Genomic DNA, 12,177 nt, shown 5'->3' on the forward strand with positions numbered 1-12,177 from the left:
TCCTGGTTATTCTACTTCATCTTCACTGTTGTGTTTCCTTTGGGATTGTTCATAGAATCACAGAATATCCTGTGTTGGAAAGGGACCCATAGGGATCATCAAAGTCCAACTCCTGGCCCAGCTCTGGGAGTCACACCATGTGCCTGAGAAGGCACATGAAGCAGGTAGGAAACATGCTTGCTGTGGGAAGTTGAGTTATTTGGGCAACATTCCAAGGAAGACTAAATCATTCCAACAGCTTTGCTTCCAGTGAGGAGCTGTTCCTGCTTATTCCACTTCTGACGTATGTTTCAGTTGCCCTGTTGTTGGTGCTTGTCTTATTTCTGTGAGCCTGTTTTGCTATAACAGAATTAGATTATAAACTCTTGGGTTTTTTTCCGGATAGATTTTTTTTTTTTTTATGAGCTTAGGGTGCTTGAGCTGTCTGGGTGAATGTTAAAGCTGTTGTGCAGAAGAGGTGGGACTGTCCAGCTGGCAGCAGGAGAGAATGAACTGCTGCTTTCAGTAGCAGTGAGCTATTAAATGAGCTCATCGGTAAAACCTCCCCCTTAGAGATTAACTTGTTGATAGGAAAAAAGGGAGGGAACCGTGTAAAAAAAGAATTCTGCTCTTCAATATAAATCAGTATAAGTGTTGTCAAAAGCTGAGTAGTAAGAAGGAGTTCGTTCTGGAAAAATGATGCCAGAGCCAAAAGAGTGGCTCAGGTTTTCAAATCTTTAAACTTTAACAGGAATAGGAAACAGACTTTCAGTAACATTGGTGATACGGTCAGGCTGGTAAATCCTAGACTTTCCATTACTTTAATTTAAAAGAAAAATCACTGAAGCAGGTGCTCAAGTTTAACATAAAAGCTGCATCTTCCTATGGTGTATTTGTGCCTCCAGTTGGGCAGTTTAAAGAAGCCCTTCAGACTTGCCTTAGACATCTCTAAATCTGGCTTCCTAAATTTGCCACTCGAACACAGAAATGAGTGGTGAAATCCAAGAGGTTACACTACAGTCTTACAGCTGTTTATTCAGGGAAGCAGGCAGTTTTACTTTATATTTCTATAAAGGCAAAACAACATTTTGTTCAATTTGTGAGGGATGCTACAAAATACAAAGGAAATGTGAAAAATGAGGTCTTTGCTGTCTGTTCAGACTATGAAGATGAGTGAGGGAAGGAAGAAGGAAAGCTGTCAGGATTAAACGATCCCAAAGTTCTGATACATGGGAGTTGTGCGTGTCTGTAAATAATAATGGTGATTGAGTAGGCATTTACAATCTCAGAGTACATGGAGGAAGTTAGGCATCTGTAACTGACTTCAGCCTGATAAATAGTTTCTGGTAGCTAATGCGTTCTGCAGTATCTGACGTGTATGTATTAGTTACCTGGTTAGCTGTATACACTTACAAATCAAATTTATAGGCACTTTGGTTGAGCATGGAAGTTTTGTCAGTTGCAGTTTCAGTGCAATAACTGCAGTGGCTTAATTTTAATGAAAGTAGGCGACGTCTTTTATTCTTCATTTCAGTTATGTCAGTTGTTGAGATGGACAGATAATAATAGAGAGGCTATTAATATTCTCACGCTCTTGTAGCCAAAACCTTTGGAGACCATCCAGAGAAACAGTGGGAAAGGTTATGTAACATGCTTTGAAAGGGTTAAGGGGGGGGGAATGTGTGCTGTTGCCAAGTTAGTATGGGAAGAAATCCTAGTCCATGTCAATTTAAGTTAATTTGCTTTGTCAGATGCTTTCAGCTATGAATTGTTGGAAGGAGGCTACCCTAGTTCCTGTGCAGTGGTTCTTGCAGCACAGGGAAGTGCATTAACCAGTAAAAAGCTGATTATTCCATGGTGCCACTGAAATTAAACATCTTGCACCAGTCAGTTGACTACATACTTTTTTACAAGGCTTTAGGATCGTTATTGTTTGATCTCTGAAACAAAGTGACTTGTTTATTTTGAAGTAACCTATTTCTCTTCATTCAGTAGAAATAAGAAATACTTTTACATGGGTCATTTGCTAAGCTTTTAGAAATCTGAACTGATGAGTTATTGTAATTACAACACAAAAAATTATTGAATGCCTTGTTGGATGTTAAACATGTGCTTGTGCCCTGTTAGCCTCCTACTTTTGGCACGTTTTTACTCAGAAAGTTTAAAGTACTGAAGGTGCTGAGTTTCCTGTTTGTAATTTATCATTAAACGTAAAAGCTAAAGAGAAAGATCACCTTGATGCCGGAACATTTATCTCACAAAGATGCTGTGTGGCTGATGTTAGGGAGTAGAATGGCATCTTCATGATGAGTTATCTATTGCAGTTACAGTTGTGCTGTAATGTGCCTAATGGGTGAATTTATGTTGCAAACCTATGCTGTTAAAGGAGTGCTGCTGTGCATTTCTGGTGAAAATTTGTTTATTACTTCAGTCTCACTGTCCATGGTTTGTGTTAGTTTTAGATATTTGTCCTGAGCCCACACTTGGCCATAAGCATTATGCAGCTGTGTTGGTGCAAAGGAGAAGGTAACAGTGAAAAGTTGGAGTGATCTGCTTTAGTAAGAAAGACTGGTATGAAGAGGGTATACATTTGTTCATATTTCTTAAGTGATTTTCAATTGTTGCATTATGATCCTTCCCTCTGAAGCTATCTGGGACCATCACTGCTTGTCTGCTTAATTCAGTAAAATTAAGATTTCCTCTACACCAATTAGGTACATGGGAGTAGTCACATGAACCTGCTTTACACAGGTGTTGCCTCTTCAGCATGAGTCACATAGTGCAGAGAAAAAAGGTGAAAACTCTTTTGGTGTGTTCTAATTACTTGTTTCATTTCTCTGCTGGTTTGTTCTGACTTATCACAGTCATGTCTGACTCAGCAAATGCTGTTAATAGAAATTCTGTTTAAGTTTCATTGGGATTTATGCATTTATAAGTGTAAATTTGAAGGTGTCATTAAATGGTTATGGATACAGAATGTTTGTTGAATTTGAGCCAGAAATGTCTGTCTGTATTTATTTTAAGAATGCAACACTGTGTTTTTATTTTTACAGATTTTTGTACTCCTTTTATTTCTGCTGAGTAGCAGTCTCTCACCTCCTGTTGCCTCTCCTGGTTTCTGTTTCCTTCTTTTCAGCATTTTCAAGCTCAGATTGTTCATCTCAAGATTCTTAATTAGAATTCTGTATTGTGATTTTTCTGATGAGCAGAGTTGTAGAAGGAAGTTAGAAGAAGCAAAACCTAAACGGCCACTTGTTTCTTGATAGATCATTCCTGCCTGTTTCCCATGTCTCTAGATTTTTTTTGTTAAATACATGATGAAATTATATGTCACAAGTCACTTAAAGGCATGGCTGTTTTGTGGACAAGCACCACTGAGGAACAGCAGATTCTGTTGCGCTTCCTAATGGCTTCTCTGGCTTAAACCCCATTTTGTCTCTTTGGTCTGGCTCACAGGAGCTGGCAAGCTGCTGTGTGCTGGAACGAGTGGTGCTGTGCTGGCTCTGTCTCCCTGTGGCCCCACGGGTGCTGCTGGTGGCCCTGTTCCATTTAGGTTCTCATCTTTCAGTAGTAGTTCTGGAGTAATGGCTTGATCTTGGGCACAAGACCATCTTCCTTCAGGGTTTGTGCACAGCAAATCATGTTCCCCCTCATGTTAGAACCAGACTGAAGGCATATCTAGGCTGCCCTTACACTTTGCACAAACTCTGTAGTTCTCTTACATGGCGAAAAAACTCCTGTAATTAATTGAAACGTGGGGCTTCTTAACAAATCAGAAGCTGACTTTAATTCTCTCTCCATGGCAGTTATGGGGGCGTGCATGTGTGCACACATACATCAGAATTGAGCTCTGTTGTACTCATGTATGCATACATACCTATGTGTGTCTTTTTCTTAAAGATCTGGACGTTGGTGGTTGGTTACCTGCTGATGGTTTCATTCAAGTGGAACATAAGCACTGAGCGGTACTTAAAAGCAATCTCTGTACCTGTCTGGATTATGCTGCTCTTTCACTTAGGTGAGTAACAGCAGGTTGTTATTCTCTTCATAGAGATTCTGTTGCAAACAAAGCTCCTATCTTGTTCTTTTGCTAAAGCTTTCAAATGGAGTCTTATCTGAGATGCGAGTTTTTTTCTCTGCTCAGTAATTCTGACTGTATGTCTCCAGTAGGGAGCACTGGAGTAGGGAATGGGAAGGCATGAACATGCCAAGCAATGTATCTTCAACTTCTACCTAGTTTGTACTTCCCATGGTTTTCACTTGTTGATTCACAGACCACATACTTACTCCTTGACAGTGAGGAAGGGCTGAGGTCACATGTGGGTGGCTTTGCACTTGCACTTGTGATGGCAACATTATTATTTTATTGAGAGCCTGCCATTAACCAGGACTGAAGCTATGTTTAATAGCTGTAATAGAAGCAAAAAAAATATTTCTGTCAATAGTCAACAAGCATGTCAGTATGGTATCAGCAATCTAAAATACATTTGCCAGTAGCCTGTATAATCTTTTAATACAAATATAAGATTAAAGTAATCTTTTAGACTTAAATTACACATTTAATAGAACGGATTATCAGCTTATGTTCTCATATCAGAGCTTGTGGTGGAAGTATCATGTAAATTATAGACGACTATCATGATAGAAGATTTCACTGTGTACTTTATGACTTACTTGCTTTAGCAGCAGGTTTCAAGCAGTGTTCTGACCATGTGGGGCACTTTGCTGAGGCATTAAGCTACACAGTGGCTTTGCATTTGCTTACATTTTGACAGTCTTTTATTTGCTGGAAGTACAGTCTGAATAGCCAAAATCCAGAAAGGCCCTGATTGATCCCACATTGTGAAGGTCTAACATAAATACAGATTTTTGGTGGGAACTTGATTTGTTTCTGATATCTAAAATGTTTTCCTTTTATGTGTATTTGCATGTGATTTTTCATGTTGTTTTTAAAATTGTTCTCTATATCAGCATAGTTTAAAGCCAGAGAAGTTAGAAACAGTAACAACTTGGTTTATTCCATGAGAAACTTGTTCACCTGTTTTTCTAGTCTTCCATTTCCTGAATATGGAAAACTTGTTTGCTTTATGACACTCTTTGGTTTCTGCCCAGATTGTTCTTAGTTGATGTGATGCCTTTCCTGGTTTTGCTAAATGTAGACTTTATTAATATATTTATTAATATTTTTCTTAAAAAAGAAAAAGTAATCCCAACATTGTATCTTTCAGCTTCTGTGGCAGGTTCCTGGAGAATTCCTGTATTTCTGGTTATAGTTGTTCTGATGACTGTAGGCATGTTGCACGAACAGCAGAATGGAAAGGAGTCTTCTGGTAAGGACAAGCCACTGTTTCTTTTATTATTGGAGGCAAAAGTTCTGTACAGCCTTGGGAAGGAATCTGGACCATATCCCTGTAAATTCAATAGCATATGGCTTGCACAAATTTACTGTAAGATTTTTAGTATGTTTGTTCCAAAGTGGTTTACTCATGCTGAAGTGAATATTTGGTTCTTTGCAGAAAATGGTTGCAATGTACCAATGTTTCTTTTCCATGGTGAAGTAGCAACACATTATCAAGCCCAATTCCAAGTTTACGGATTCCTGTATATAGTTTCAAGCATAGAGGTAGCCCAGGATATTTGAAATCAAAGGCTAATTGGAAGTGAATTGACTAATATGGGTTTAGTAGCTCCTATAATACTAGTATGAAAGAAACTGAGACAACTCCATCCAGCAAGTATCTTATATCCAGTTTGGTTTTTTAAAATTCCAGTTTCCTAAAACTAAGGTTTGTATTTAGACTTTGAGAATAGGTTTTACCTGTTGTGAGTCAAAAAAAATCGTCAGGTGTTCCTGATGAAGGATACTTTTTTCCTGTCTTGCTGTTCCAATTGGTTAGTAGAACTGATTAACTGGTATAAAAATGTTTTGAGTCATCAGACTTGAAGCAACCGTGAATGACTTAATTGGTAGCAGTTCGTTAGCAAGAGAAGTGCTAAGCAAATGGCTTAGCACATGGCAAGTGGCTAATGCAAATGGCTGGTTTTGAGGTTTGGGTCCAGGTGTACTATAATACTAAAATTAATAGCACTCATTCCTGTTTGGTCATATTGACCACTTGTAATACAAATTTTAAACTAACAGCATCTGTGCATATATTTTCTGTTGCTTGACAGCTTTAGTCAATATCAAACAGCAAATCAAATGTTTTAAGACATAAGCTTTTCTTTATTTACATACACATAGATATTTTACAGGGGCAGAGCTTCCTGGTCAGATGATTTCTATTGCTGCTTCAACAATTGCCATGGCCATTTCAATGACAGAAGATGAGTCCAGTAATGAACATTCCTCCCAACCCTCAGGTGACTGAATACTCTGTAAGAAACATTTGAATTTGCTCTAAAGGCATGAAATTGGAGGGAATTAACAACAAATTTCAGGATAGTCCCTATCCTCTTCATTCTGTCCAGAACAGCATGTTTATACTTAGCTTGTGAATCAGGTTTATGTGTTTTTAAAGATGTTAAGAATATGATAATCTTGCAAAGGATAGTTTATGTGGCTGTGTTTTGAAGGCCTGACCAGAAGGATTTATTATGGAGTTGTTTTAGAGTGAAGGTGTAGATTTTTCCTGTTCCTTATTATTAATTTTTTTATTTTCCTAGCCTTTGATTTGTTGGCAGCTGCATGCTATAACTGGATTTCTGGACAAGGTACAGACAGACTGGAATAATTTTTGTGTACATCACAGTGAGAAAAAAACCACTTTAACTATGGCATGCTCAAAGTCTTTCCTGTAGTGAGTTTGACATTGTAGCTTCAGTCACGTGATACTTTCACCTGCAATAACACAACTAGAAATCTATAAAAAATGGCTTGAAAGAGGTGCAAAGAGGGTGTTTAGATGTTCACCACTGCCTTCGAACCTTGCTTTTTTTTGGGTAGGAATGAGATATCTGAAAATCAAAACGTTTCATGCAAGTAGACCAAACAGGTCATTTAGCTTGACAGAATGTGAGTTTCCAAAACTTCATTTTTCAATCTGAAAATGACAGCGTTAGACAACTTATCCTTTTGTTATCTTTCTGTATTTTCAATGGCTGTCATCAAAACAAGTGTAGAACCCTATGGAAGTATGTCCTGAAATTTGAGATCAGAGCATTATGGTGACAGTTCTTGTATTTCTGTGTCTGATCTTTAATTTTTAGAAATGAGATTTGTTTGTTTGTTTGTTTTTGTTTTTGTTTGTTTGTTTTGAGCTGAGTTTTGAACATCTGGTCAAGCAACAGGCTCCCGTCAATGTGCAGTGTTAGTGGTTGTGTTCTTTTGTAGCTTGTTTAACTTACCAGTTTTATTTTTTCATTTCTTTAAGAGAGTTTTCTTTCTGTTTTCAAGTTATAACCTCTCTGGGCCAAAAGAAAACTGCAGCCGTTTTATAAAGGTGTCTTTTATAGTGAATATTTTTGACGTGTCTTCTTGAGACTGTTAACCAGATGGGGTTTTTTTGCCTTGCAAATTCTGGTTTTGTTTTCCTTCACAGCAGGAAAGGAACAAATATGGAGTTTCCTATTTATTCCTGACAATAGTTCAAATAATTTTTCAACAGTCTGTTGGAAAATAGCATTCTATTCTCTGATTTGTTAAGAATCCTTTTAGCCATCTTTGCTTTGGATCTTTTGTGAGTGGTGATGAGTCATTATGCTTGTACAGCAAAAGATTTTACTTGCAGGCTTAAGGAGCTTCATCAGATGTTCTGAAAGCGTTCTTCATTAATTATAATATCACTGTTTTTCTAACTCTGAGGATTTTATTCGGATGCCCTGCATAGACATACAGACACTTGCCTTTCTGTTAGTGCTGCTGTTTCTTTTTCTTCTCCTTGGGGAGGAGAATAATTCAAAATGCTATGACAGCAAGAAGCTGATATGACAGAGAACATACTGTGCAAAGAAAAGCATGTGTCTTAATAAGACAGCCTGGAAAAAAATGGGGGTTTTGTTGTTTTTATATAGAAAGAAGTACCATACATTCTGATTTTGCTAGAATTATTTACTGGGTATTGTGTTAGCTGTTTAGGTTGCCATACCTTCAGTATTTAGAAGATAAAGGTGTTTTTCAGGTGTCATTTCTCAAAATATCATGAAGCACAGTAAATGGGATTTTACAGAACCTGAAGTTACTCTAAATCACCATACTGATTGTTCATTTTGTTCCCATTTGTGTTGACAAGGCACTTGTGCCTTGATTTGCAAAGCATATCTTGCCAACAGACTGTGACTTTTCTCACTTGCAAAGTTTGTTGGGTTTTCTGGGTGGAAGTCTTTGGGTTTTTTAATTTATTTCTTTTCCCCCCCTCAACTCTTCCCCATTTATTTACCATTCTGTGTCCAGCCTGCTTAATAGCGGAACTGTAAGAGGCTTAGGTTGTTTGATGTTGCTGTTGTTTAATTTAGGTTTTCTTCACTGCCGATCAAATTTTTCATTACCAAAAGAAGTCACTTTACAGGTGACGGTGCTAAGGGCTTTGTTTATAAAGTGACTGTACTGAGGGCTTTTTGGGCAAAAGATGTCAGATAATTTTAATCTTGGGCATAGACTTGAGCTTTTTATTCTGTTTTGGCTTTTAGCACTTCTCTTTGATAAATATTTGAGTTTCTGCTTGTTGGAATGCTACTTCATATGTTGGGTATATTGGAGCAAGAGAGTCAAAAATGCTGAATTGATAAGGGCAAATTCTCAGTTACAGCTATATTGCTTTCAGTTTTGTTTTCCTTTAGTGCATATGTTTGTTTCTGTTAGTACTCTTCTGCTTCATTAAAAGTAGAGAAGTAGACCTTCTTCCATATGACAAACACTTCATCTTTTCTGGAAAATTTCTGTTTACATGTAACTTTCTCTCTCCCTATGAAAGATTAACTTGTGTCTTTTTCTCCAAAGTGTATTTGCCTGGTAGGGCTGGCCAACATCCCTCTGAGACATGCACTGATGTGCCAAGAACCACTCCACCTGAAGCTTCTGCTGTGTTTAGCTGCTTGCAGAGTTTCTTCTTGCAGATTGCATGCTGTAATTCCTTTGTGACTGGTCTGAAGTTCTACCAAATACATAACTAGCAACCAGATGATGTTTCTGTCATCATCCCACTGTCTATCAGTTGGGTTAATCAGTAGATCTGCATTATTATATTAGTGTGGTGGGAGATCTGCTTATAAGCTCAAAAATAGTTTCTTGTGCAACTAGTGCAGATTTCTGCAGCCAAAGAATAGTGTCCATCCAGTGTGTGAGGCTGCAGTTTGTCACTTAGCACTACTGTACATGCGTGACAAATTGGTCTTGTCTTTTTGAACATTCCAGCTGTCATGCTTTAGGCTAGAAATGCCTTTAGTGACACATTGCAGCTTGCAATGCACGTATGGAACACGACTTGTTTGACTGCTGTAGTATGTTATAGTACAGGTTTTGTGGCAGTTTTTCTTCATGGGGAAGATGTGCTGATGTGACGCAAGTCCAGTGAAAGAGTTGTGTTCATTGCTTACCAGCTGTGGTATGTACCAACATAATGAATTGCCTTTTGTTCTTCAACATAGAGTAACTTATCAGGTTTTCCTGTGTGTGTGTTCCTTCACCATGGCTGCAAATATTTCTCAAGTACTGGTGTGGGAAATGGGTGCTTTTTGCCACCAATACAGAGCTTCAGTAAAAGTTGATACTGGTGTCCTCCAGGAGAGATTCTACATAGAGCAGCTGAAGATGGATTCGGTGTCACCCACACTAGGGAGATTTGCCAAAAAGTTAAATAAATAAATAAATTGATTGCCATGTTCTCTATACAAGAATTTTAATTTGAACATAATTTTTTTGCATGAAATGACTTATTTACTGTTTATTTATAAAGCTCTTTAGCACATCAGTTCACATTTTTTAATTGACTTGAATGTTTGCAAACTTCTGAGTGAGAGAATGACTTTTGCTATCCACTAATTTGTGCTTGCTGTTACTAATGTGTGTTGCACAAGCAAGTAGTTTAGGATCACAGTGTGAGTGCTATGTTTATATTGTGAGTGTTCAGGAAAAGTAGTAGTACAATAAGAAATGTGTAAGATACAACCTTTCTCTTCAGTAAATGCTCTATAGGTTTGTTTTTTGCTTAAATGAGCTTTGAGCAAATCTAAGATTCCTTTTCGAGTTCTTGAAGTAATAGGAAATTAAAGGTTTATTTTAAGACTTCAGATTTCTGTTAGAAGTGAATTATACTTTGTGTTGTTCATGGTTTTATGGTTCTTTGATGAAATAGATTTGGCTTGTAATTTACCTGTAGCAACAGGAGGTCTGTTAGAGGCTGTAGCAAGTTTTCTTCTCTCCTCCTCCCAGCACTGCTTGGCATAGTGTTGCATGATGTGGGAGAGCTTACACATCCCTGTTCTAGCTTTTCAAAATGCAGATCAGTGCCAAGGCTGTCTCTGTCTTTTAGAAAAATTACCAAAAAACTCTACTTCAAAACGAACAACAAAACCACAGCCCTCCTTCCCCCCTTTAAAAATAAAAAGGTTAGTTTGGGAATAGGGAGCTTGCTCTATTCTGTGGTGAGCATCGACATGATGATTTCTGCTTCTTTGTTTGCATCTGTTTTAGGAGCAACAGAAGGTGATCAACCTGCACGTGCTGCATCATCTTTCGCCTCCTCTCCATCTTCTGGGAACAGACAAAGACCTGAGATTGGATCTTTGCTTAGAAAAAAGAAAACTAGTGATATTTACTTTGTTACACTTGTATGGGCCATTGTCATTGTCCAGATCTGGCTAAATTTCTGGATTGTGCAGCTGCTGCCAGTGCCTTTTGCAGGTAATAATTGTTAGGCATGTTTGTTAAGTGATGGCTTTAGCTAACCTTAGGCATCATGTCAAATAAAACAGAAGGAAAGGCTTATAGGCTTGTATGAGTTTGAAATTGAAACTTTTTTAAGACTTGTTAAGACAAGACTTGCACAACTGTGTCTGCAAATAGGAAATTGATGTGCACTGTTTGTCACCATGTAGTCGACAAGTCTGCAGAATTGCTTTGTCTGTTGACTGTTGTAGTTATGTGAAATAATGTAGTGCCATTCATTATGTAGTAAGAATACTTCTGGTTTAGAGTTAGCTTTTCTTCCTCTTAATGTCATGTCTTTCATATTTTTGCACCTAGAGATAAAAAGTGTTTTAGCTGTTATTCAGTAGTGAAGTAGAGCTCATATTAACTTTTAATTTCTATTAAAATGGGTTGCTAGGCTCTGTGGACAAGTCACAAGATAAATTTGGTTCTAATTCTGGCTCTGAGGTTAATTAGCTTTGATGCTTCACGTCTACATGCACTGTTTTTTTATATAGCAAGCAAGAACTGGAGTAGTTTCATTAGCCATCTAAAGATGTTCTCTTAAAACTGAATGCCACTTTTTCCAGTACTCTTTTTGTTGGGGTGAATAGGGCAGGTCGGAACTCTGGAAATACATGTGAGCTATTATGAGTCAGAAGGCATTTCCTCCCAACTCCCTACTGTAAACAGCGAGTTTCCTAGTTTGCTTGGATTTTCTCTAAGTTAAAGTTAAAATTGCTAATTTAAAATGCTAATTTTAAAATTCATTAGCATTTTTAGCATTTTAATATTAATTGAACACTTAAATGCAGCTATTTTCTGTTTTACCCAGTGTGGTGGATTTTGCCCAGCTAGTGGCCAAGTACCTACAAAACCATGTAATCATAGAATCAGCCAGGTTGGAAGAGACCTCAAGGATCATCGAGTCCAACCCTACCATGGTTACTAGACCATGGCACTAAGTGCCACATCCAGTCTCATCGTGAAAACCTCCAGGGATGGTGAATTCACCACTACCCTGGGCAGCACATTCCAATGCCTGATTACTCTCTCTGTAAAAAATCTCTTCCTAATATCCAACCTAAACTTCCCCTGGCAGAGCTTGAGTCTGTGCCCTCTTGTCCTACTGCTGGTTGCCTGGGAGAAGAGACCAACCCCCACCTGACTCCAACCTCCTTTCAGGGAGTTGTAGAGGGTGATAAGGTCTCCCCTGAGCCTCCTCTTCCCCAGGCTAAACAGTCCCAGCTCCCTCAGCCTCTCCTCATAGCACTTGTGCTCGAGTCCCTTCACCAGCCTCATTGCTCTTCTCTGGACCTCCTCCAGCACCTCAATATCCTTCCTGAACTGAG

The 12,177-nt window shown here is 38.2% G+C and overlaps 1 protein-coding gene across 1 annotated transcript in view; it reads left to right on the forward strand.

Annotated features, from left to right (window-relative positions):
* Positions 1–3,879: 3,879 nt before the first annotated feature.
* TMEM245 (transmembrane protein 245) overlaps positions 3,880–12,177 on the forward strand; it is a gene marked incomplete at its 5' end in the record, with an annotated part of 64,164 nt that continues 55,866 nt past the window's right edge. The window contains 4 exons of the mRNA XM_009079677.1: positions 3,880–3,997; positions 5,208–5,309; positions 6,235–6,342; positions 10,610–10,819. Coding sequence (XP_009077925.1) covers positions 3,880–3,997; positions 5,208–5,309; positions 6,235–6,342; positions 10,610–10,819 — 538 coding nt within the window. The remainder of the gene's footprint in view (positions 3,998–5,207; positions 5,310–6,234; positions 6,343–10,609; positions 10,820–12,177) is intronic.

Source organism: Acanthisitta chloris, unplaced genomic scaffold (assembly GCF_000695815.1).
Source record: "Acanthisitta chloris isolate BGI_N310 unplaced genomic scaffold, ASM69581v1 scaffold5428, whole genome shotgun sequence".
NCBI classification, from domain to species: Eukaryota; Metazoa; Chordata; class Aves; order Passeriformes; family Acanthisittidae; genus Acanthisitta; species Acanthisitta chloris.